Source organism: Pseudogymnoascus destructans (assembly GCF_001641265.1).
Source record: "Pseudogymnoascus destructans isolate 20631-21 unplaced genomic scaffold scaffold_19, whole genome shotgun sequence".
Classification (NCBI taxonomy): Eukaryota; Fungi; Ascomycota; class Leotiomycetes; order Thelebolales; family Thelebolaceae; genus Pseudogymnoascus; species Pseudogymnoascus destructans.
In genome coordinates this window covers 299,531-319,740 of record NW_020167538.1, presented here as the reverse complement: position 1 = coordinate 319,740, position 20,210 = coordinate 299,531, and the positions used below count along the sequence as shown (strand labels likewise).

Sequence of the window (20,210 nt, the reverse complement as noted above, 5' to 3'; positions counted from 1 at the left end):
CAATACAAACATAAAACATTAAAATTTAAACAAAAAAAAAAAAAAACACACAAGAAAGGACAAAGACAATAAAAAAAAGAAGCAGTGTCGTAAAACCTCGTACACATGCACACATTCATCCCTCCTTTTCGCGTCGCAAGCTCCCATTCCCAATATCTCCCACTTCGCAATTCATTACAGTAAACAGATTCTCCGCCACCCACCACCCCTCCATGCCATGCCAGTCGCCCAAGCCAGACCACCTACTGTTCGAGCCATTTCAGATCCAAGAGCCAGAACCAGAGCCAACAAAGGAAATATGTCCCAAAGACGCCCATCTCGCTCTGATCGTGCTATCATACATACACATAATCTCCCCCGATGCAACACCCATATTTCATTAAAAAAAAATAAGCCCGCCTCCCATTTTTTTTTCCCTCTCAATCAGTCAATCAATCAACCGCCACCGTCCCCAACCCCAATAGGGGAACCCAGCAATTTTTACCTCCCTTCAGGTCCTTCAATCAACCCTCCAATATCAACCCTACTACTCCTCCGCCGTCCCCCTCCATGCGGCATACCGCTCGGCCCCGAGCTCTCACCCTCTCTCATTCGTATGGGCGGGAGAATGAGCGCACGCTGTTCAGAGCTGCGTGATGAAGGGGGTGGGACGTATTGTCCTTGTCCTTGTCCTTGTCTTTGTGCCTGGCCCTGGCTCTGAGCTTGACCTTGGCTCTGTGACGACTGCATCGGCGCAAACCCTTGTTGACTTCGTCCTAGTGTCTGCTGTCCCTGTACTTGTCCCACCACTTGTCCCTGGCCACCTCCATACGCTGTTCTCACAGGCTGGTACCCCATCTGCGAATGTCCCTGCTGCGGTCCCAACCCCTGTTGCTGTCCACCAAACATAGGGTCACCCCTATACCCGGCGCCACCACCACTCCCACCACCCATGTGCATCTGTGTATGCATCGGCGTCAGTGTCTGCACCTGCACAGCCCCCAACAACCTCAACACCACATAAAATATGCCCTCTCTCCTCCCCAACCCAACACCCACCTCAAACGCCCTGACCTCCCCACCAGCCCCTTGAAACCCTAACACCTCCCTCGCTTCAACAGGCACGCGCGCCACATCCTCCTCTGTCATCCCAACAGCAGCAATAACGCGTGACTCCTCGCCTGAGCCAAATATAGGGGGCAGATAGTGCGGTTCCCTTGTCTGGCGGAGGTCATCGAAGATGTGCTGGAGGCGCGCTGCTGAGGAGCGCGAGGCTGGGGCAAGGGTGTCATGTAAGGAGCGCGCGACTGGGGAGGGTATTCCGGTTGCGTGAGAAAAGGCGGGGGAGGCGCGAGCAATGCGGAGGGATGGCGTGAGGTAGAGTACTGGGGGGTCATGAGGGCGGGAGGTGGCGGGTGGGGGAAAGAGGTTTGCGTCGGAGGGGGAGGCGTGGTCAAGATAGCGAGGGAGATGGGGAGTTGCTTGAGATTTGAGGACTCGGTAGGAGGAAGAGGATCTGGTGTGGGGTTCCGAGGGGGGTGAGTTGGTGGGGTAGTGAGGAGCAGGACGGCGGTGGAGGGGGTCGGGCTGTGGGTGAACGGGTTGATCAAGGCGGGTGTTGTGGTCATCGCGGAGTCGGGGGCGGCCTCGCTTTTTGTGTACCATATCTATACAGGCATCCTCTTTGTTGTTACTGTGGCAGCGTGAACATGGCCGTTGTGCTGGATTATTGTTAGCTTCAGAACCAACAGTTGTTGACTTCCCCGCAAGCACAATGCGATTTTGAAAATCAAATCTATAAATTCAATCTATAAAGCAAAGATCCTTCAGATAGTTCAAATGAATTTCCATTTGAATAGTCAATCCATATCCTGATCTGGGTCCCGCCATGAAGCATCATCCCTACTCAGGGTCCAATGTGATTCCAAGACATAATCAAGCCACACTGCATTCAGCACCTGCCTACGCCACGTCTCAGATATATCACCTCCACCGCAGCAACTAATCGAACAGCCCCAAGAAAACCTGGTCGCTGGACGATTTATTGCGATCTCAAATGGAATAAAAGCCCGCATGCACTAGCAATGCTTAACAGAGGGCACTATACATATCGTGAATCAAGGGTCCCGCTGGCCCCTCTGACGTCGTTCCTGTCAAGCATTGGCGGCTTTTAGCGGCGCATTGCTAGCGGCCGGGGACGTGTCGGCCCGTGGGCCCGCCAGCGCCGCAGCTAAATATGGGAAACGATGTCAAAGCAGAAAGTGGCTGGAACTCGCAACCCGAGAGCCAGAAGAAAAGAACAATCGATATTCCCCAAAGGAGAGCGCCTCGCGAGCAAATGCTCCTCACCCGCCGGAGCAAGCATGCACTTGCTGCACGATCCATTCAGCCGGCCGCAGGCAGAATGCGAACATCCCTAATCTCACACGCGCTTGCTTGTGGACCTGAGCGCGACTAATGGACCGTAGATGACAGCGCACCAACGTTTGAGGCTGGCCATGGAAGCCCTCATGGAACACGTAGAATGGCGATCGGCGTCTGCGTAATTTCGAAGTTCATTTAGACATACCGCTGCCACGACGCCTCATTGAGGAATAATATAAAGATGTACGTACCATCGCATCTGGGTATCGGTTAGCTCCAATTCCCAACGTCTCGTCGTCGCAATGCTCGAGGGGGGTTCGTTCTCACCTGAGATGCGCTCGCTTGCACGGTACGCATGCAGAAGCTACATGGCCTTTCGTCTTCCTCGTCTTCGCAGCCGAGGCGGGCTCTGGTCGCTCGGGCATCTGGAAGGGGTAATTCGCAGGCCGTGGTTGGTCGAAGCCGTATGGAGGAAGAGGTGGCGCTGGAAGCTGTGCCGAGGGCTGCGGTGGGTATTGATATGGCGATTGTTCAGTCGGCATCCCCCCTCCCGGCTGATATGGTGAATATTGCATAGCAATGCTCGGGTTGTGAGAAGTAGCCGAAGGCGGCTCCCTTGCGCCGTCGCGGGCCTCGGTCTGAGGTAGCAGCTGCTGCGCATGCGTTCGAGTCTGCGGTGGCTGCTGGCCGAGCCCGCCGCGGCCGCGGCCACGGCCATCGAAGCCATTGTCATGTTGTGGGGGCTTCAGCGGCGAGCCTGACATGGGCGGTGACGGGTATGCCCGGCTGCGAGCAGATTTAGACAGCTCTCTCACCCAATTCGGGTCGAGAGGGGAGCTGGCCAGATGGAGGTTGCTAAGGAGCTCGGCGGGAGGTATGGGTGAGGAGCTGGAGTGAAGCGCCGACGCTATCATCGACTTGACGGTTGGGAGGTTGTGTGCGATGTGGCAAGGTCATCTGCGCCACTCCTCCGTGCGGTGAGTGGGATGGTTGGCGCGGTAGATGGTGAGAGGCGCCAGAATGCGTCCGAACCTCATATCATAGATAGCATTAGAGAGGAGTAGAAACTTTGGACGAGAGAAAAAATGGAAAGGCCCGGCTGCAACAAAGGGAACCGAAGGAACAATATTGTATGACTGTGGCAGGCGCTCGGATGAATTTTGTAGGCCCGGTCGGAAGCTTTGTTGTCCAAGATATATAGTCGAGTGACGGAGCGGGACGTTAATAGCAACGAGTGATAAGTCGACGTAGCGAAGTCTCTCGGGCACGTATCTATAAGATCAAGCAAGGTTATGCGACGGAGGCTCTCTCACTCTGCATAGCATCGCATGGGGGTTCGCAGAGCAGTTCCTTTCCCTTACAGGGTAGGTCTTACAATAGCGGTAGTGGAGTGAGCGCGAGGGAAGGACAGGTAGGAGTGAGCGCAGTGAGAATTGCGAGAAGGCAGGGGCGAGGCTAGTAAGAGTTCCGTTTTGGGAGAAGGAGCGACGAACGATGCTTGGCGAGCTGCAGCAGAAGATGGCACAGTAGAAGCAGGCCTGTCGTAAGGCGACACGGCGGATTGGGAGGGAGTAGTTTCGATTTGTGGGGAGTAGTAATGGGCAGTATGTAGTTAAAAAGTGGTCAGGGCCACTTTTTAACTGGATAATGATAGGACGGGCCGAGGAAGAGGTGGCATAGTGGACGAGCAGGAAGAGAAGGAGGGACGAGGCGGAGGAGGTTGAGAACGAGGATGAGGATGTGGATGAGTAGGTAAGAATAGAAAATAAGGATTGAGAGACGGGCGAGGCGCAAGGAGCAGGGCAATAGGGCTTCTGAACACTCTAGGGATTGGGAAGAATAAGAATGAAAAAGTGGATATGTGAGCGTTGGGCGCCGCTCATCTGAGGTGACGAGGGGGCAATCGAATGCGCCGCAAGTCTAGGCTCGCAGTAGGTATAGACAAGTGATTGTTTGGGGAATTGTAGCCTTCTATGGAAGATCGACGGCGGCGAATAAGTACTGGACAGAGTAGCAGGACAGGGGCGGCGGCTAATCGACAATCTCATATCTCATATCCGTTGGTAAGACGGGGAGGGTGGAGAGAGTGGAGAGTGGAGAGAGTGGAGAAGGGGGGTAGGGGGTAGGCGGGTAGGGGGGTAGGGAGGTAGGGAGGTAGGGAAGGGAGGTAGGGGGGTAGGGGGGTAGGGGGGTAGGTATGGAGAAGGGGGTAGGTGTGGTAGGATGCAACTGCTCTAGGATGCGCTCTAGGATGCGCTGAGCCTGCACGCACGTACAGGGCACGCACGTACAGGGCACAGCACATACAGCACACAGCACATACAGCACGAGGCCTGATACAGCACGAGGCCTGATATAACCCCCAGGCAATACAGACCGTTAGAGCAGGTAGCACTGCAGAGCACTGCAGAGCACTGCAGAGCACTGCAGATATAAGACGTACGTGCAATGTCCGCGAGGTATCATACTCGAGCAGTAGTAGATGCTGTATGAAGAGCATCTGCTGTATCTTAACCTTGTATGCGCTGTACAGTCCGGAAGCCGTATGTATGCCCGTTATGCTGTGTGTCTATGGTGATGCTTGTATACCGTGTCTTGTCCTCCTCTTCTGCGCAAATAAATATCCTGCAAAGTACGTGTCAGCTCCTAAGCCTGCCCTAGTTGGTCCGTCTGTCTCCCTGCTTGCCTGTGTCCTCTGTCTCTGTTGCTGTCCACGCTGGCCCATGTTTTGCAGGCTTCGGATGATTGTTGCCAGAAAAAGGAGACAGATTAGAGCAAGGGCAGGGAGATTGATTTAGGGCAGGATATTTTCTGTATTTGCCTCTCTTTTCATTCGCTGTAGCTATAGTATACATATCCACTTGCCTAATTTGATACAGCGTACTACTGTATGTGTACTATCTCCGACATACGTCCCGCATATCAAGATCGATATATCTCCCCTAAGCCGTCCAAGAGAGAGCGCCATGCATCCCTACCCTTCTTTCGGGTCCCGCCACGGTCCCGCCAACACGAACGGGCAGGCGTCCCACAGCGGTCCGCCAGTTCAGCCAATCCTCTCGCCGCGATTTCTTTTTTTTCCCTTCCCTCCCTCAGAAAACGCATAATAAGTCTCACAAACGCATAACAAAACCCCACAGAAGCTCACAAAACGCATAATCCCCCATCTCACCTTCATCGCCGTCGGAGATTTCGCCCCACCATCCCCGCAGTTTGGTCGCCGAGTCCCCCCTCGGGCGCCCAATCGGCCCCAGATCCGAGCAGCGCATGACAGCGAACGTAGGGAAACCGAGATCGGGAAAAAGGAGAGAAAAAAAAAAAGGGAGAACAAGAAACCGCCCAGCCCACCTCCCGCACCTTGGCGTCCAACAACAGCGACGCCTTTTCCTGCTTTACCATCCTCCTAGCGCACCATCACATGGCGAAGATGGAAGTTCGGTAAAGTCGGGATGCCAGCTCGGCCACAGCCACCCCAGCGGGGCATCCTTGCCGATGCGAAATGGGGCTCGGGCGCGCGATCGTACCTGAGATTTATGGTATACGGCGGGTGTCGGTGCAGGGCTATCGCTGCGCGGTGGCTCTGTGTACGTGGTGCCTCGGTTTAGTCTGTGTTGGTGAGTCGGTTCGACAAAGCTGGTCTTTTCTACGCTGCATCTGTGGTGAAGCTTCATGTTGGGCCTTCATGTTGGGCCAGTGTGAGTTATGGCATAGACGGTGGTGGGCGCGTGCTTCGGAGGCGGGTCGGTTAATGCGTGGGAACGGTTCTTTATTTCCCGGCGCGATGAACTGCTACGATGTGTTTTGTGTGGATCGGCGAGGTTCCTGCTATTGTTTTTGTTTTTGTTTTTGTTCATGTTCATGTCCCGTTCATTGTTACATCCACTCCCTGTTTCCCATAACTCCCATCGAAACCCAACATGCATTTCTCAGCCAACTCAGCCCCAAACAGCCAAACACGCACAGGCCTCCCATCTCCATCCCAAGTTCCTGCGATCAAGCACATATAGGGCAAACCCCGACGACGTTGTCGGCGGGCCGAGCGCCCATGCCAGATGGGTGTCAGAGCACATGTCTGTCCGCGAGATGTTGGGACGGATGCCACTCGAGATAGCCGTAACAACATAGAGTAGTTAGTTCTGTGCCATATTACGTATGTTCTGAGGACCAGATGTTTCCACGCTCAAGGCCATCACAAGGCCGAGGAATGGGCACTGTAACATGGTCTCACGATTTGAACCAGCAAAGTATCTCGTACAATTACTTCACTGGAGATCCAGAAAAACACTATATACCCTCTCGGACCACCACATGTCGCCATCATAGCTTCATTGTCATATTGGAGGCTTCGCATTCGAATCAGCTACAAAGGCATCCTGACCAACTTTTGCCTCGCATTCCGCATCTTTCGTAGCAATATCCCTAAAAATGATTTAGGCCCCGCCCATAATCTGGGCTCTGGCAAGAAGCCAAAAGCTTAAGCTCCCTAGTGGGCTAATTTAATATCAACCGCCAGATCCTACTAGAACATAAAATCATAAAATGAGCGATCCCAACATATTCCCCGCCATCTAACAATGGTGTTCGTCTACCAGACAATGTTTATTTGGAGACTTACCTCACATTCATCAAGGCCGAGTTCTTCATCAAGCCAATGCTTAGCCGTCATTACAGTGAAATGAGTTGATCCCGATGTTTTGGCATTTAACCTCCCTTCCAAACCCCTCATAACAGCCATGTGCATGCTCTGAAAGCTGGCAATCTCCGCTACGGATAATGAATGGGTGTGCCTGATCAAAGACAAAGGCCCCATTATATCCCTCAAGGGAAGTTCCACCGTGGAGCTGGTGCATGTATCTCACACCGGCAGGAGGCTCGGTTCCCATGTCAATGCATGGTGATTGGCCACTCCCTTCATAAATCCAGTATGACCAATCCAAGCCGGGTGCGTCGTTGCAAGGCTTTGAGCTATAGAATGTGACTGCTCAACCCATAGTACCGGCGAGAAGATCAATTGCAGCTGCGATTGTGCTGAGCTTTAACAAGTTGAACATGATGAAGGTCGTGATAAGTGACTGGTGAGAGTGTGCAAGACCTTACAATGGAAGAGGGGAGGTTCACGCTTGTATATATAGAGCTTGGTTTTTCAATTATATGGGCGCTGATACATAATGCTGACATGTGGCAGGACATTGATCATACGGTTCCCTGCATAACGAACTTATAGGCTCTTATAGGTTGGCTATGCACGTTGGGCAGAATCCTCAATCCTCCATCCTGAATCTCCATTCTCCATTTCTCTAGGTGACTTTTGGCAGAAAGGGATCTCATCCTATATATCGCCGCACAGTCTTCAAATGGTAACACTACCATTATCCAAAAAGAATCCTCCTCAGCTCAACAAAAGTAAATCCAACCCCTTCCTCCATTCTACCCCTCCCCCATTTCCACCATGATTTGGAATCCCACCCCCCATCACCTTTCCCTCCCCCTCAACAAACGCAACCACCCGCACCGCAGTCAACCGCACGAACAGGCGGGGTAATCTCCACGATTCCAAATCGCCTCTCCTGGATCGACGGTGGGGTGTGCCGTCATCGTCGCGCCCCAGGTCAGGCAAAGGGGCACTAACTACGCAGGCAAGGACGCGCGTGGGACACTCGCGGTGTGGTGGCCGTGTCTCGCTAATTGTCCGGTGGGAGGGCGGGGAGGTGGTGGTGTGACGACGGTGGGGCTGGGCGGGTTGTGATGAGATGGGATGGGGAGCGGGGCACGTGGATGGTGGATGGATTGGGGAGAGGGTAGATTATATGTGCTACGTGTATTTACAATATAGTATCAACGCTATGGACCAACCCGTCTTCGCTAGATCTAATCCAAATCGTGGTGCTTACTCCAAGGCGACAGGATGGTAATGGGATTTCCAAACATCTAGATCCTCGCCTCGACGTGCGCAAACTCCGCAAGGCCGCGCCATTCGGTCTCCGGCCAGATGAGACGAATAGTCTCCCAAATATGCCTAGTCAATCACGTTAGCACAACCTGATCCTATGTCCAAAGACGACAAAAAACTTACCTAACATGCACAATCTCTAGTCCTTGCTTCACCTCGTCCGGTAGGTCCCTCGCATCCTTCCTGTTCCCCTCCGGCAGTATCACTTTCTTGACACCCGCCCGGAGCGCGCCGATCAGCTTCTCCTTGATCCCGCCGACAGGGTGCACACGCCCCCTGAGTGACAGCTCTCCCGTCATCGCCACGCTCGGCGGCACCGCGCGATCCGAGAACAAGCTCACCAACGCCACCGCATGAGCCATGCCTGCGCTGGGGCCATCCTTAGGCACCGCACCACCAGGACAGTGGACGTGGATGCTACGGGACTTCATGATATTCTCTCCCGGTTGGGCGAGCCCGAGGTCCGCAGCATGTGCCTTCACCCACGACAGCGCGACCTCGACAGACTCCTTGAGCACGGCGCCGAGGGTACCGGTGAGCTGGACCGAGCCAGAGCCAGGCATGTCGGCGACCTCGATAAAAAGGATGGAGCCGTTGCCGCCGGAGGCGTAGGCGACGAGACCGGTGACGATTCCGGGGCGAGCGAATGTCTCGGCGAGTTCCTCGTCGAATTTCTCGGTGCCGAGGATCTCTTCGATTTCTGCGAGGGTGAGGACGGGTTCGTAGGATGTGAGGGCCGAGGAGTCGAGGGCGTCGGAGTATGCGACGGCTTTTGCGCGGCAGACGGCGCCGAGCTCGCGCTCGAGGTTGCGGACGCCGGCTTCGCGGGTGTAGGACTCGATGATCTTGCTGGTGACTTCGTCGGGGAAGATTACGTTGGTGAGATCAAGCCCGTTGGTGCGGATTTGTTTAGGGATGAGGTGCTGAGAGGCAATGTGACGCTTCTCCAGAGTGGTGTAGCCAGGCAGCTGGATGGTCTCCATACGGTCCAGGAGGGGAGCAGGGATGGTGGAGAGGTCGTTCGCGGTGGCGATGAAGAGGACTTTGGAAAGGTCGATGGGGATGTTTACGTAGTGGTCAGTGAAGGAGTGGTTCTGCTCTGGGTCGAGGACCTCGAGCATGGCAGCGCTGGGATCGCCGTGGAAGTTGGACGTGCCGACTTTGTCGATCTCGTCGAGGAGGATGACCGGGTTCGCAACACCCACTTTCTTCAAGCCGCTAACGATCAGCCCGGGCATCGATGCGACATATGTGCGCCTGTGTCCGCGGATCTCAGCTTCATCTCTAACGCCACCGAGCGAAATGCGATGGAATTTCCTTCCGAGCGCAGTTGCAATTGACTTGGCGAGCGAGGTTTTGCCGACACCTGGCGGGCCAGCGAGAAGTAGGATGGGTGATTTGTCGATCATCCTCTTGCTCTTCAGGATCTGAATTTTTGCGCTGTCAACAGCTGGAGCGTCCTTCTTTGGCTCGGCATCGGCAGCATCATCTGGCTTCTCAGTCGATTTTGCCAGTTCGGTGGCCTCGGCCTCAGCAGTCTTGATCTGCGCTTCTACGCCATCATTGATTGATTGCTTGAGCCTTAGAACTGCAAGGTATTCAAGCAGGCGCTTCTTCACTTTATCGAGTCCATAATGGTCATCGTCCAGCTGCTTCCGCGCTCGCTTCAGTGTGTCAGCACCTAGCTTATCCTCCGTCACCACAGACCAAGGGATTTCAGCCAGGTTCTCGAGGTAGGTCCTTATGACATTATACTCTGCCTGTTGCTGTGGCATTTTCTTTAGCCTCTTCAATTCTCGGCCGGCAACCTTTGCGGCCTCCGGTGTAAGACGTGCCGCCTCGATTTTCTGCTCTAGCTCGTCGACCTCGTTCGGCTCTTGGTCGTCCTGTGGCGGGCCTTGCCCTGACCCCGGAATTCCTGGCATAGGAGCGATCCGGTTCAGTCGTGGCAGGTACTTCTGTTTGTTTAGAAGATCGATTTCTCCGTTCATAGGTACAGTGGACGGGGTCATTGACGTAATTTTGATGTTTCCCTTAATAGCCGCAACCTGCTTGTTCAGCAGCTCTATGGCCCTCTCAAGACGTGTCCTAACGTCAATCGCGGCTAAAATCTGTAACTTCTCCTCAAGAGTTGCCTCCACGAGATTCGAGACAAAGTCTGCAAGTGACCCAGCTTCTGATATATCCTTCTTCGCAATAAACGTTTCTATCCGTCGTGCTAGCATAGGCGTGAGGCTTGATTGCCCTGATAGTCGCGGAAGGAGAGATGTGAGTCGCAGCAGTGCTAATAGTTCTCTTGAAAGGGTTTTCAATGTTCCGAACATGGCTTGAACTTCCGTATCCTTTGGCGATGGCGCTGGAAACAATTAGCACTACATCACCACGGACAGAGGTTCCTCATAATTGTGCACTTACCGACATCAGTCTCATACTGAACTTCTGCCTCAAAAAACGGCCGTTCCTGGGTAACCCTGAGCACCCTCACCCTGCTCACGCCTTCTACAATCAAGGAAAACTCCCCTGTTCCCCTTCCCTCGACACCCGAGATCTTCGCTGCGGTGCCCCAGGTAAATAGATCATCCTTCCCCGCATTTGCTGGATCCGGAATTTTGTATTTGCTCGCTTTGCCATCCTTATCCTTCAATTCATTCTCCGTGAGCAGCTTCTGGCCGTTGCTGCTGAGCAGTGGCGAGTTCATCGGTACGCAGATGACGTGTGCATTATGGTAGCGCTGCGAGGCCGGTTTCCCCGAAGCCCGTGTATAGACTTGCGACAGCAAAGCTGGTATATCGGGTCGAGATGCGGCGAATGGAATCCGGAGGCCGTTGCCAGGGAGTAGGACGGTGTCGGCTGCGAGGGGGATTACTGGCACCTTCTGGGCTCTCGCTGGAGCCATGACTGGAGTTGGTGGCAATAGAGACGGCGGTTCGTATAGTTGAGGTATTAGATGCAATTCGAAATTAAAGCGTATGTGTTATAGATATGGGCAAATTCGTAGTGTTCCAAGACGTTCTATCGTTCTGACGTGTGTTTAGTGAGCAGCGAGACCAGGACGTCGCCGAGCCGCGATGTACCTCGGCACATGCCATGCCAGTTTAGCAGCGTCTTGGGACCATCACGCCAGATTTAACTACAAGGGTAACTAACACACGACCACCACATCCACACATGTGCCTCCGTCCAAAACCAAAAGCATATATGCAACTGGGCACATACGATTGCGGGGTACACGGATATACATCACATCACGTCTTGAGAAATTAAACAGCTCTACGGAGTAATAGTCTCTGAGTTACTGAGAGTCTTTATTTTATGAATAGTTGCCTGTAATGGGAGACAGCCAGACATGACATGATATCGCCACCCAGCTGGTAAAGATGAATGATATTGTCACCTAACATATCCCCGAAATGCATATTATCCCATACGCCAGCTCAGAATAGCGCCGAATCTGCCTCTCAACTCCTGTTGAAACCGCCCCGTAATGAAGTACATGAACCCAAAATTACCCGAGAACCTTCATCTTCTTCTTCTTCTTCTTCCCGTCCGATGAGCTCTTCTTGCCCTGTTGGAAGTCCCTCCAACTCCCAATGCGCTGTTCCCTCGTCTTTTCCCAGTCCTGCTCATGTTCCCTCTTCCGTTTCCGTGCCTCAAGCTCCTCCTCTTCCTTTTTCTGCTCGCGGCCCTCCTCCTGCATCTGCGCCTTCACCTGCCGCCGTCTCCTATGCTCGTTGTCTATCAACACCATCTTCGACTTTTCGCGCCATGCCTTTGCGAATTCGTCGGATTTAACTTCCTCGGAATCCATTGTAAGCTCCCTCTCGCGCATAAGCAGCATTCTCGCATCGGCAATGGCCTCATCCAGGCGCTCCCTGTGCTTCTCATCCGTCAATTCCGTCTGTGCTTTCTTCAGGCGATCAAAGGCATCGGGCGCTTGTGGATTCCGGGTTTTATCCGGATGGATTAGCAGCGATTTTGTTCTGTAGACTTTCTTGATGTCGGAATCGGGTACACCTGGTTGGAGGTCGAGCACGGCGTAGGCATCGAGACGAAAGGCGCGCAGGATACGATCGATTTCGGCGTCCTGAGTAGAATAGTTAATAAATATCACAGCAGAATCACTACAAATAGGTTGACTCACCTTGATGAACTCCTTCTGCTCCGCTTCTAACGCATCGAAAGCAGCTTCATCGTCTTCGATTTTCTCTACTTTGGGCGCCGTTTCACTCTTTCCAGACGACGCCGACTTCTCCTTTGCCCAGCCTTCTTCTGCCATGACTGTAAAGACAGTGCCAAATTAAGACCCCTCGTGGAATTGCGTTTTGTTTAAGTGCACCGTTAGGATTGTGGTTGCCATCCGTGGAGTCAGGCTGTCGTCGATAAGATTGGGTAGACGCAAGGCTGAGGCGATCCTTCAAAATGCGCTTGCTTGCCACTGCCATGACTGATCCAGTACCCCACTCACACTAGCAGACCACTTTACACGCTCGACGCGTCCACCCCGACGGGGAACAAAACACATCGAAGACTTTACGCGTCAAAACACCCAAAACGCAACGATGGGTAAAGCAAACAGAGATTGTATAATTGTTGGGTTTATTTTACTAATTTATCTATATAGCAACCTCGTACGGCTACGGCGGCTCCTACACCACAACCTCATATGGCGCTCAAGGAGGGGCAGAAGGCGGCGGGTTTATGGGCGGTGGCTCCCAGGCTGGAAGCCAGGATACCCCAGGAGGATCAAAGGTGCGAACAAACGTCGAACTTTAGCAGGAACAAAGTCCTCTTACCAAAAGTGCCTACTAACGATCCCTCAGACATACGGCAAAGACACTCTCCGACCTGTAACGATCAAACAAATAATCGACGCCCAACAGCCCCACCCCGACGCAGAATTCAAAGTCGATGGCCACGAAATGACCCAGATCACCTTCGTCGGCCAAGTACGCGCGATCTCCGTGCAAGCCACAAACCAGACCTTCAAACTCGATGACGGCACAGGCCTCATCGAAGTCAAGGTCTGGCTGGACGTTGACGCCGGACCCTCGCCCATCATCTCCTCCATTAAGGAAAACACGTACGTGCGCGTCCTCGGCCGCCTGAAGGCTTTCAACAACAAGAAGCACGTCGCAGCACACGTCGTCCGCCCCGTTACGGACTTCAACGAGATTAACGCCCACCTTCTCGAGGCGACGTACGTACACTTGTACTTCTCACGCGGACCGCCCGAGCCGTTGCAGGCCGGTGGTGGAGCGGATGGCGGAGCTGGCGGTGGGTTGTTTGTCGACCAAGGGGATGGAGCTGGCCGTGCGGCGCCGGCGGCGCCTGGAGGCAGGCCGTTGCCGCAGTTGAGCGCTGTTGCAAAGAAGGTGTTTAACCTGCTCAGCACGGCACCACAGAATAACGAGGGCCTGAACGTGCAGTATATCAGCGCGAACCTGGGATTGCCTATGAACGAGGTGTTCAAGGCTGGAGATGAGCTGCTGGGGTTGAACATTATTTACCCAACTATGGATGACGAGACGTGGATGGTTATGGAGTATTAGATGGAAGTATTATGTGGCAATGGAAAGGCAAGACTCATGGCTATGTTTTGGGCGGTGGGGAAATGGCTAATGACGTTTCTGGATGATGAAATACTGTTAAGTGTGTCGTGTGCAAATATCACCGTTACCTTCTTATGAATGAGCGGCGTGTATCTAGGTTGCACCAAGTATGAGCAAAATGCAACGAGCGGAGCTCGACGAGCAAAATCAAATACGAATCCCCAAAAACACAAACTTCTCAGTCTCATCCAAGGCCACACATCCATTCTAGGCCTAATTTCTTTTCTTCTTTCTGCCAATGTTGAGTCATTACACAATCTGGTTACTCATTCTGGCCACACTATACCCTTTTGCAAGGTACTTCAGTGTCATCATGTCCCCCAACTAAACAACAAGCTCCACAATCTTGACGCTGCATTTCTGCTTCGGCGGTGGCTGTGAGACTCCAGCATTAGTCTTGGGCTCTCGGACCATGATACTCAGCGAAACTGGTTTCTCATCCCGCTGCAGGTGAACTTCTTTGATGTATTGGAAGCCGAATTTCTCGTAGTACGGCACATTAACTGCTGCAGTGCTTTCCAAGTACGTCGGTGCGCCCTCAGCGTCCGCCTATAAGAGGTCAGTTCCAGGTAGTGTGACTAAAACTGGGCAACTACGAGAAGGGGGTTATCGTACCATTGCCAAGCCGTGCTCGATCAACTTTCTAGCATAGCCCTTTTTGCGCGCAGAAGGTTTGGTGCCTATGTAGTCAAGGTAGTAGCTCTTACCGTCCCGCTCTCCCAGCACTCTCTGCTTCGTATTATGGAGGAGAGGGAGGAATTCCGAGTAGAAACGGGCTTTTCCCTCACAAGAAAGCGAGAAGAAGAGACGCCACGTACCGCTGCGGAGGATGGTCCACCAATCGTCTATGCCCTTTCCGGGAGGAAGCCTGTGGAACATCAGTCAGGTGCAAGTAGCCGGCGAAAGTTGGGTAGTGTACCAGAGAGCCACAGCATCATAGTTCGGACCGATTGTGGTGACGAAACCTCTGTGGCAATGAGCTGCGACCATGTAGCGCAGGATATCAGAATGGAGCTTCCACTTTCTCTCCTCAGAGTATTCCTTCGTGTCGTCGGCGTCAACGAAGTAGCGGCATAAAGTATCGACTACAAATGCTTTGGCAAGACATTCTGCGGCGCCGAGATACTCAGATATGCCAATAAACCGGACTGTTTCATTATCCGGCGAAGGGCTACGTTTCTGCTCAGTTATCGTGGAACTAGCTTTACTGCTCGTCATTTTCAAAAGGTTTGACAAATTGATGTTGCGATTCTATAGAGCCATGTTAATGATGGTGGGAGAGAATACCTTCAGGTTAAATATTTACTAATGGGTTTCTCTGTTTCCCGAGTTCCTTCTCCTGTATGGGGTTTAGAGAGTTGCGATCTCGATATCGATTCGTATCGAGAGGGAAATCGCAAGCAATTGAGGCTCTGGCGTATATCAACCGACATCAATCTTAAGATTCTGATAAGTCTTGGAGTCTGTTATTTGTAGGGCGTTATGAAGGCCTTGATGGACCGCCGCGGAGAGTGATGTGTTTGAGGTAAGGTGATAAATTGTATTCTGAACTAAGTGTAAACTCCCAGCCAGTTTCAGCTCACACTCTGCGATTTAATCTCAGACGAAGACTGTAATAAAGATGTATATTATCAAAATATTTGGCTCTGATAAACGTTCTGATCAATTTTTTTTTATTGATTGCCGGGTGAATAGTGATAGATGTTGGAAAAGTGTGGTCGTCGGCTTTATATGTATTCCTATCTGTATGTGTATGCATCAACAAGGAAGCAGCTAAACCATGGCAAAGAGATCAAATGAGGTGGTCACTCAAGAAGAGGGGCCATGAGACAGAGAGCGATGAGGCTGACGTGGGGTTTGATTGCTTTTGAAGCAGTGATAATTGCGAGCCGGGCCAAGCGGCGATTTATCACCATGTACTACAAAACTGACTATAGCAGAGGCTGATACGCTGTATCGCAGCACATACTTGCATATGCATCCCAATGAAAGAAATACAGCGAAACTGAATACTCGGAATACGCCGGAATCCAGTATAGGCCGTTGTACTCTAGTGAGATACAGGACGGGTTGTAGCCACACCTTGAGCACTTGCGTTCATTCTAACCACTCAAACTGACGCTATTATGCTATTCAGCTATTTTGTGTGATGTGGGAAAAGCAAGTGGACAGTTTGAGCGACGCATATGGCTAACACCCCCAGGACGCAGCTGGAAAAACGGCTCCTAACGGAAGGTCTGATGACAGCACGAAATCATACTTACTGACTGTGACACATAAGAGAGCCGAGATGTATTTGGCGTCGCTCACAGGATAAACTGTTGAGTAACGTCGTTATCCACCAGGGTCATAGCCATGGCCAATAGTCACGATGACAAGCAAACGGTCCAAGACAATTTGTCGTGGCATGATTGTCACTGAAACTGGTCGGTATTTCACAAAGCACAAGGCACAAGAACCTATAGCTGCATCTCATAAGTAACAAGAGATCCACCCCATGATATGTGCAAAGTACAAACCAATTGCTCAATGTACTCAGCTGGATATATGTTTCTTCTTCGTTAAACGTCAAAACGACTGCGGAAATACCGTGAGCCGAAAACTGCGGTGATTTACCATCAGTTATCTATTAAAATATGCAAAGCCCCTCTACATTCTTCGGATCTCGCTCTCATTCTCAAACTTCTCAAGCCCTGCATCGAGATGCGCCCACCAATCGAATAGCAGCGACTCGCAGATAAGCTTGAACCATGGTGTAAAAACCAAGCTCGAGTCTTTGAACATAGCCTTGAGCTCATCGGCAGTAACATACTTGACGTCACGCACTTCGTTGGGGCTTGGGTTGAGGTCGACGTCCGCCTTGATGAAGAGGATGTAGTCAACTAAAAAAGATCACCGTTAGCTGTGATCGTGCAGGATCGGCATAGGACGACTGGACGTACTCTCGTGCTCGCCCCACTTTCCATCACCACAAGGCGCCTTATAGTGAATTCGGGTGAGGAAACGGAAATCCTCGAATGGAACCTGCTCGGGCTTGATTCCTAACTCGTGGTCTAGCTTGCGACGAGCGGCATTCTTCACGCCAGACACAGCCTCGGCCAGCTCAGCGCCACCTTCCCCTGGGATACCCAGTGGGTGAGAGCAGCACGTGTTTGTCCACATATCTGGGAATGTGATCTTCTCTGTCGCGCGCTGCTGGAGGAGCAACCTGTTCTGGGAGTCGAAGAGGAATACCGAGAATGCGCGGTGAAGGAGGCCCTTGTCGATGTTCGTCATCAAGTGACCTGGAAGATGTTTAGTACGAGCAACATTTAGCGCGCAGAGCGTATACACACAGATTTTCTTGCTAAAGTTTCCAATTGGCTTGTCGTTCTCATCAAGGACGATGCAGACCTCGTCCATGAGGCGGATTTGCTCTTCATCGTGCCCCTCAAACACGGCTCTGGAGGTATCGATGTCAGGGAAGAGTCTAAGGATGTTGTCAGTCGTGATGGCCTCAACCTGGGTGGTAGATCCCTCGGCAGCCATTTTCAGTCGAGATACAGCGTATACAATATCTAAAAGTGGTGTAAATTAATGCTTTGATATTTTTTTACAACCCTTCTTTTTGATTATGATCAGGTGCGCTACGGTGCCAAGGCGGAGGGTCTTCCCTCCGAACCCCGCAGGTTCAGCGTTCAGTCTTCGTATTAATAGAATAGTACAACGTGACTTCCCACTGCCCTGTTCCGCCAAGGCTCTTTTACACTTAGTGGCCGTGACCCCTTGCAATCGGAAAATACCTAGGTAAGTTAGCCTCCGTGCCATGCCAATAGCCCTTGTAACGAGGCTGTCGGAAGTCAAAATTTCCAAAACCTTACTTCCAGCCTCAACTACCAGCACACCGCACCGCCTTTTAAATTAAATACTAAGTACCTTACGTCTTATAATTGACATTATGGGTAAATCCAACAAGAGGGCAAACGTCAAGAACCACCCGAATCCGATCGCAAAGCCAGTTAAACCGCCCACCGACCCAGAACTCGCAGCCGTTCGAGAGAAACAAATTCTTCCCGTCATTAATGACTTAAAAAGCCCCGAAGTGAGCAGGCGATCTGCTGCGGCGATTGCCATTGCAAACTTAATTGAAGATACGAAATGCCGAAAGCTTCTGCTGAGGGAACAAGTGGTGGGAATCTTGCTCGAGCAAACCATAACAGATTCGTCTTTGGAATCCAAGAGTGCGGGATGGGGCATATTGAGAAACCTGGCGCTGGAAGAGGAGGCGGACTTTTCCATACATCTCTACAGGCAAGACATTCTGACGCCTATCACTGCAATCATCCAAATGGTCAGTATTGTATGCAGTGCTTGCCCTTCAAACTCAAGCTAACGCCAAGGTAGATAATTGAGACTATTGAATCGAAAGAAAACCCAATAGCTAAGCTCCCAAAAGCTCAGCAGTCTCTTCTATGGACCTTAAGCAGTTCTGTAGTTGGCTTATTAACATCTCTCGGCGAAGCCCAAGAAGAGATAGTTGAGGCTATTTCCAACCTGCCGAGCATCCTCAACTTTTTGTTCGGCCTTCTCAATGTTCCTGCGGTCCCAGGAGAACTTTTTACCGACGTCTTAACTTGTATCTCCACTCTGACAGAGTATAACAAGGTCCTTGCACAGCAGATTGTTGGGAACGAGTCTTGGCTCATGAGCCTCATGCAGCTCCGAGAATTGGCTGGTCCGAGAGCAGTACCTGCTTGCGCGGTTCTCCACAACATCTTCACATGCTTGGAGTGGTTTGACCACAACACTCCTATGGAAGGAGCATCGGACGCTATTTTAATACCAACTCTCGTGCAGTGCATGAGCCAGGTTCAAGGCGAAGACAATCTTTCAAACGGCTCCAATCATCTTAACACAGATCAAATCCTCCAGTTGGCATTAGAGATCACAGCATCCATTGCTACGAGTCTCCAGGAAGCCCTAGAGCATGGTGCCAAGCATGAGAAGGAATTTGAGGGATTCGACGACAAAGCGGATGGGGAGGATGAAATCATGGCGGACGATATCAATGACGACGCTTCAGATGACGAAGATGAAGATGAGGTTAATGAAGAGGACAAGGAGGAAGATGAGATGACGATAGCAGAGATAGCAGAAGATATGGATCGCGTAATCGGCGATGGTTCGGATGACGAAGAGGAAGAGGGCTCTGAAGACGTCCCACCCACCCTCGACGCACTCATCCGCGTCGCCTCTCCATTCCTTCTCAAGCTCGCTCAAACTGATAACGAGGCAGTTCAGAGCGGTGCCATCTCAGCCTTGAACAACATTGCATGGACAATTTCCAACGTCGACTTCTCGACTGCTTCGGGTCGCTTAAAGAAATCTTGGTCGCCTCTTGCTCAGCAAATTTGGTCAGAGGTTGTCACCCCCGTGCTTGCTTCAAACACAGCCGATATCGAGCTTGCTTCCTCAATCACTAGCCTCGCTTGGGCTGTGGCACGGAGCGTCCAAGGGCACGTTAAACTTTCGGGTGATGAGCACAGGAAGTTTATGGCGCTTTACCAGGCTTCCAAGGATATCCCTGCACCAACCGACACAGAGGGCGTGGATCCATTCCAAGGACTTGGTGTCAAATGCGTCGGTGTCCTTGGTCGCCTTGCGCTTGACCCAGCACCGCTAGCATTAAACCGCGAGATTGGAGTGTTCTTGCTCACTGTCCTTGCTGGGTTGCCTGAGACCCCTGCTGCAGATGCAGTGGAGGCACTGAACGAGATCTTTGATATATACGCGGACAAATCATATGCCTGCGATGAAGTATACCGGAATGATGGATTCCATAAGCATTTAGAGGAGCTAAAAGTGAAGGTTACCAAGGCAGCGAAGGGGGTTGACAGGAGGAAAGAGACGGAACTCAGGTCGAGGGCTGATGAGGCAGGGTTGAATCTAACGAGATTTCTGGCCTACAAAAAGAGGGAGCAGAAGAATTAGGTGTTGATATGGGATACTAGATATGACGTAGATATCACGATGTAGATAGGTCGGTGACAGGATTACCGCAGAATGAAGCCCTTTAAGAAGCATGCTACAAATAATATACTGAATGGTGCAAATAATGTACGTATGATTGTGCCGGTATTTAAATATTATTCAGTATGGTTACAGACGGCCAAGACTGATTTTATATATTGATAAATATATTCATTTTAAAAACCCAATTTGGGAATGGAATATAATTTCCTGCAGTTATATGACACGCAAGCTATCCAGAATATAATTAGTGAACTATGACCATTGTTTACAATTGTTTCAGCGTAAGCTCTAAGACA

At 51.7% G+C, this 20,210-nt stretch overlaps 7 protein-coding genes across 7 annotated transcripts; 2 read left to right on the top strand and 5 right to left on the bottom strand.

The window, feature by feature from the left end:
- Positions 1-4: 4 nt before the first annotated feature.
- On the bottom strand, positions 5-4,293 carry VC83_06704 (uncharacterized protein). The gene is made up of 3 exons (XM_024470294.1): positions 2,671-4,293; positions 2,595-2,602; positions 5-1,700 (listed from the first exon to the last, which is right to left on the bottom strand). The coding sequence occupies exons 1-3, from the start codon at positions 3,255-3,257 to the stop codon at positions 481-483; spliced, it is 1,815 nt and encodes a 604-aa protein (XP_024321740.1). The 5' UTR covers positions 3,258-4,293; the 3' UTR covers positions 5-480.
- A 3,838-nt stretch (positions 4,294-8,131) lies between these two features.
- VC83_06703 (uncharacterized protein) lies at positions 8,132-11,316 on the bottom strand. The gene is made up of 3 exons (XM_024470293.1): positions 10,709-11,316; positions 8,417-10,649; positions 8,132-8,359 (listed from the first exon to the last, which is right to left on the bottom strand). The coding sequence occupies exons 1-3, from the start codon at positions 11,187-11,189 to the stop codon at positions 8,272-8,274; spliced, it is 2,802 nt and encodes a 933-aa protein (XP_024321796.1). The 5' UTR covers positions 11,190-11,316; the 3' UTR covers positions 8,132-8,271.
- A 357-nt stretch (positions 11,317-11,673) lies between these two features.
- VC83_06702 (uncharacterized protein) lies at positions 11,674-12,719 on the bottom strand. Its single transcript, XM_024470292.1, has 2 exons — positions 12,435-12,719; positions 11,674-12,377 (listed from the first exon to the last, which is right to left on the bottom strand). Exons 1-2 carry the CDS (start codon positions 12,567-12,569, stop codon positions 11,799-11,801), a joined length of 714 nt encoding a protein of 237 aa, XP_024321739.1. The 5' UTR covers positions 12,570-12,719; the 3' UTR covers positions 11,674-11,798.
- RFA2 (replication factor A protein 2) lies at positions 12,720-14,055 on the top strand. Its single transcript, XM_024470291.1, has 3 exons — positions 12,720-12,856; positions 12,915-13,042; positions 13,114-14,055. Exons 1-3 carry the CDS (start codon positions 12,853-12,855, stop codon positions 13,840-13,842), a joined length of 861 nt encoding a protein of 286 aa, XP_024321673.1. The 5' UTR covers positions 12,720-12,852; the 3' UTR covers positions 13,843-14,055.
- On the bottom strand, positions 14,056-15,526 carry VC83_06700 (uncharacterized protein). Its single transcript, XM_024470290.1, has 3 exons — positions 14,822-15,526; positions 14,518-14,770; positions 14,056-14,451 (listed from the first exon to the last, which is right to left on the bottom strand). The coding sequence occupies exons 1-3, from the start codon at positions 15,118-15,120 to the stop codon at positions 14,227-14,229; spliced, it is 777 nt and encodes a 258-aa protein (XP_024321672.1). The 5' UTR covers positions 15,121-15,526; the 3' UTR covers positions 14,056-14,226.
- On the bottom strand, positions 15,527-17,476 carry IDI1 (isopentenyl-diphosphate delta-isomerase idi1). The gene is made up of 4 exons (XM_024470289.1): positions 17,238-17,476; positions 16,845-17,186; positions 16,167-16,784; positions 15,527-16,023 (listed from the first exon to the last, which is right to left on the bottom strand). Exons 1-3 carry the CDS (start codon positions 17,428-17,430, stop codon positions 16,552-16,554), a joined length of 768 nt encoding a protein of 255 aa, XP_024321566.1. The 5' UTR covers positions 17,431-17,476; the 3' UTR covers positions 15,527-16,023; positions 16,167-16,551.
- Positions 17,477-17,740: 264 nt separating this feature from the next.
- On the top strand, positions 17,741-19,966 carry VC83_06698 (uncharacterized protein). Its single transcript, XM_024470288.1, has 2 exons — positions 17,741-18,232; positions 18,286-19,966. The coding sequence occupies exons 1-2, from the start codon at positions 17,840-17,842 to the stop codon at positions 19,870-19,872; spliced, it is 1,980 nt and encodes a 659-aa protein (XP_024321565.1). The 5' UTR covers positions 17,741-17,839; the 3' UTR covers positions 19,873-19,966.
- The last annotated feature ends 244 nt before the right edge of the window (positions 19,967-20,210 follow it).

Bases quoted from the DNA above. Each gene is read 5' to 3' on its own strand.
- VC83_06704 (XM_024470294.1), bottom strand. From the start codon at position 3,257: ATGATAGCGTCGGCGCTTCACTCCAGCTCCTCACCCATACCTCCCGCC.
- VC83_06703 (XM_024470293.1), bottom strand. From the start codon at position 11,189: ATGGCTCCAGCGAGAGCCCAGAAGGTGCCAGTAATCCCCCTCGCAGCC. The intron at 10,650-10,708 runs GTAAGTGCACAA...AATTGTTTCCAG, and splicing joins TCAGTATGAGACTGATGTCG to CGCCATCGCCAAAGGATACG. The intron at 8,360-8,416 runs GTAAGTTTTTTG...GTGATTGACTAG, and splicing joins CTAGAGATTGTGCATGTTAG to GCATATTTGGGAGACTATTC.
- VC83_06702 (XM_024470292.1), bottom strand. From the start codon at position 12,569: ATGGCAGAAGAAGGCTGGGCAAAGGAGAAGTCGGCGTCGTCTGGAAAG. The intron at 12,378-12,434 runs GTGAGTCAACCT...TATTCTACTCAG, and splicing joins AGCAGAAGGAGTTCATCAAG to GACGCCGAAATCGATCGTAT.
- RFA2 (XM_024470291.1), top strand. The intron at 13,043-13,113 runs GTGCGAACAAAC...ACGATCCCTCAG, and splicing joins ATACCCCAGGAGGATCAAAG to ACATACGGCAAAGACACTCT.
- VC83_06700 (XM_024470290.1), bottom strand. From the start codon at position 15,120: ATGACGAGCAGTAAAGCTAGTTCCACGATAACTGAGCAGAAACGTAGC. The intron at 14,771-14,821 runs GTACACTACCCA...GATGTTCCACAG, and splicing joins TATGATGCTGTGGCTCTCTG to GCTTCCTCCCGGAAAGGGCA. The intron at 14,452-14,517 runs GTACGATAACCC...GACCTCTTATAG, and splicing joins TCGAGCACGGCTTGGCAATG to GCGGACGCTGAGGGCGCACC.
- IDI1 (XM_024470289.1), bottom strand. From the start codon at position 17,430: ATGGCTGCCGAGGGATCTACCACCCAGGTTGAGGCCATCACGACTGAC. The intron at 17,187-17,237 runs GTGTGTATACGC...AACATCTTCCAG, and splicing joins AAACTTTAGCAAGAAAATCT to GTCACTTGATGACGAACATC. The intron at 16,785-16,844 runs GTACGTCCAGTC...GATCTTTTTTAG, and splicing joins AAAGTGGGGCGAGCACGAGA to TTGACTACATCCTCTTCATC.
- VC83_06698 (XM_024470288.1), top strand. From the start codon at position 17,840: ATGGGTAAATCCAACAAGAGGGCAAACGTCAAGAACCACCCGAATCCG. The intron at 18,233-18,285 runs GTCAGTATTGTA...ACGCCAAGGTAG, and splicing joins TCACTGCAATCATCCAAATG to ATAATTGAGACTATTGAATC.